The sequence below is a fragment of the Aplysia californica genome, unplaced genomic scaffold, assembly GCF_000002075.1.
Source record: "Aplysia californica isolate F4 #8 unplaced genomic scaffold, AplCal3.0 scaffold00179, whole genome shotgun sequence".
Classification (NCBI taxonomy): Eukaryota; Metazoa; Mollusca; class Gastropoda; order Aplysiida; family Aplysiidae; genus Aplysia; species Aplysia californica.
The window spans coordinates 954,123-956,656 of NW_004797449.1; the positions used below are offsets into that span (position 1 = coordinate 954,123).

General features: G+C 46.7%; 1 protein-coding gene across 1 annotated transcript; it reads right to left on the reverse strand.

Annotated features, from left to right (window-relative positions):
* Positions 1-636: 636 nt before the first annotated feature.
* Positions 637-1,331, reverse strand: LOC118477688 (sporozoite surface protein 2-like; the record flags this gene model as incomplete). The annotated part of the gene is given in 1 exon segment (XM_035969760.1): positions 637-1,331. A coding segment is annotated over 1 exon segment (695 nt), but the record flags the coding sequence as incomplete, so codon positions are not given.
* Positions 1,332-2,534: the final 1,203 nt, after the last annotated feature.

Genomic DNA, 2,534 nt, shown 5'->3' on the forward strand with positions numbered 1-2,534 from the left:
ATATAATATCTCTCCCTGAGATATACATGTATATCAGAAAGTTTATATTTCAAGCCCTCTGGGTGGTTGGCGGGTGCTCTGGTGTGCTTTGCTTCTTCTTTCCTATCAAACATTTATCGTCCTGATCTCTCCTACTCCTTTTCTGTGTTTTGTTACTCTCTCGTAATCCCTCAAATCTTCGGCACTTATATGACCTTGTTGTGTTGAAAGTGCCGTAAAACTCTTATTAAAACAAAGGCCCAGGTATGGGTTGAATCAAAAGCTTGCTCTTCTGCACGGAATACTTTTGAAACCATAATTATGGGGAGAAATGGGATATCTAAAAATAACCTCTACATAATTCTCGAAATAAGCTTAGATACTTTGGCAGTCCAATTCAGAGTCAATTCTTTCTTCTGCTGGGTGCTGGTGCTGGTGCTGGGAATGTTCGGGGGGGGGGGGGGGGGGGGGGGGGGGTGGGGGGGGGGAGGAGGGGGAGGAGGAGGGGGAGGGGATTCCGGACGTTTGTATTTGTCATTCTAAAGCCCAGTTATATTTTGGGATATGTTGTTGGTGTTGCATTCTTATTATGGTTTCTGCTGCTGTCATTGTTGTTGTTGTTAAAATGAGCGCTAAAGGAAATGGGACGGAGGTGGATTATTGGAAGAAGAGGCGGAAGCAGGCGAGAAACCAATAGCGCTTGAGACATTGACAGCGGTCCCGAAGACAGAAAAGGTCGCGGTCAGCTCGTGGCTGGGAGTTACTCTCAGGGATGCGCGGGAAACTTGGTCTGGGTCTGGGTGTCTGGCGGGCGGGGGGCCATTGAGGCCAGTAGGTGGGGCGCGCAGGGGCGGGGCGTGGGTTTCGGGTTATTTGCACGGGGCGGGGCGTATTTTGCCGCGGGTTTGATGGGCGTGGGTTACTCGGGCGCGGGTTCTGGTTGCCTGCAGGACGTGTGTTTTTCGGTCTAGGGTTGCTAGGTCGTTGGTTTGATGGGTTGGCATTCGGACGAGGGTTGCTCGGTCTAGGGTTGCTAGGTCGTTGGTTGGAAGGGTTGGCAGTCGGACGAGGGTTGCTTGGTCTAGGGTTATTAGGTCGCTGGTTGGAAGGGTTGGCATTCGGACGAGGGTTGCTCGGTCTAGGGTTATTAGGTCGCTCGTTGGAAGGGTTGGCAGTCGGACGTGGGTTTCTGGGTCTCTGGGTAGGACGGTTGGGTCTCCTGGTGGGTCTCGGATTCCGTGCCGTGGTGGCGTTATAGCAGGTCTCACAGCAGAAGACGCTGCGCGCCTCTGGGTCGCTGCAGGAGCTGGTCGTACAGCCGAATGTTGGATCATCCCCGTGGGCGCAGGAATCTGGGCGAGGTGAGAAAAAACTGGTTGTGTTTGCGTGTGTTTAGTTTAATTTGAGTTCAGGTGAGAATGTAAAAACTTGAGAAATTTTCAAAAATTGTAAAGGTTTAACTCCTAACAGTATGTTTACTACTTGGATCTATCATTTCTTCTCATTCTTATATTAATTGTATGCAGATATGTTAAATAGAAGGGGAATATTAGAGACGTTTGTGAGGCTGAAAAATTATTAGGCAAAACTGGCTGGGTGCAAAGGAAGACTTTCCGTAGACTGGGACTTAAAGGCCCTTTCAACACTGTAAGGGTGTCATTTAATTAAGAGGCGGAACCTCTGAATCCAACATCTGTCGCTGATAGGACTGAACCAAATGGACGGTGAGCCTTCAGAAACTTCACAAAACAATCAAAATTCGGAACGCCTCGTTGGGAATTACTAGGACCATCCACTTTTTATTCCAGTTGGTATTATACTAAAGGCACGCCTACGACATTTGCACACGATTGAGTATATAAGTGCTGGGTATCAGATGTGTTTCTAAAGAGTAACATACAAAGAAAAGAATAGGGATACGGAGAATTGGTGTTGGAAAAGAGCCAAGGAGCAAACCACAGCAGAGCGCACTTCTCGGACAGATTGGCGGAAAGGTTCAAGAATGGGTCTCCTTGTCCTAGTCGGATTAATTCATAACGAATGTATTGCGGACTCATCGAGACAACTTGACCCATTAAGGAGAAGGATGACAACCTTGTCTGCCGGGGGCAACTTGAGCTGAGACACAGACCCATCATGGAGGACCTCTCACTTATTAAAAAAAAACCCACTTAAAGTTGTTCATCTTCAACGAAACAATATTTTTTCAAAAGCCCGAAGGTAACAAGATCTAAGAGAAAGACTCACCTCCAGCAGCCACCCTCGGTGCGCCCCTGTCCCTCCTACAGACGCCTCTCACACACCACTGGGAGCGAAGAAAATAAATGATGGGACTGAGTTAAGATCTTGTCAGTATGATAGTGTTTTAACGCCTATAAATGGTTGCTTGTTATGTATGCTTCCCAGGAAGTTTGTTTCAGAATGCTCTCAGGTCTGCTGGGGTAATAGTATAAACTTTGAAGTGCATAGAACTTGTAGTTGAGCCTGGATTTGCGCTAAACAAATGCTATCTATTATTATTATTATTATTATTATTATTATTATTATTATTATTA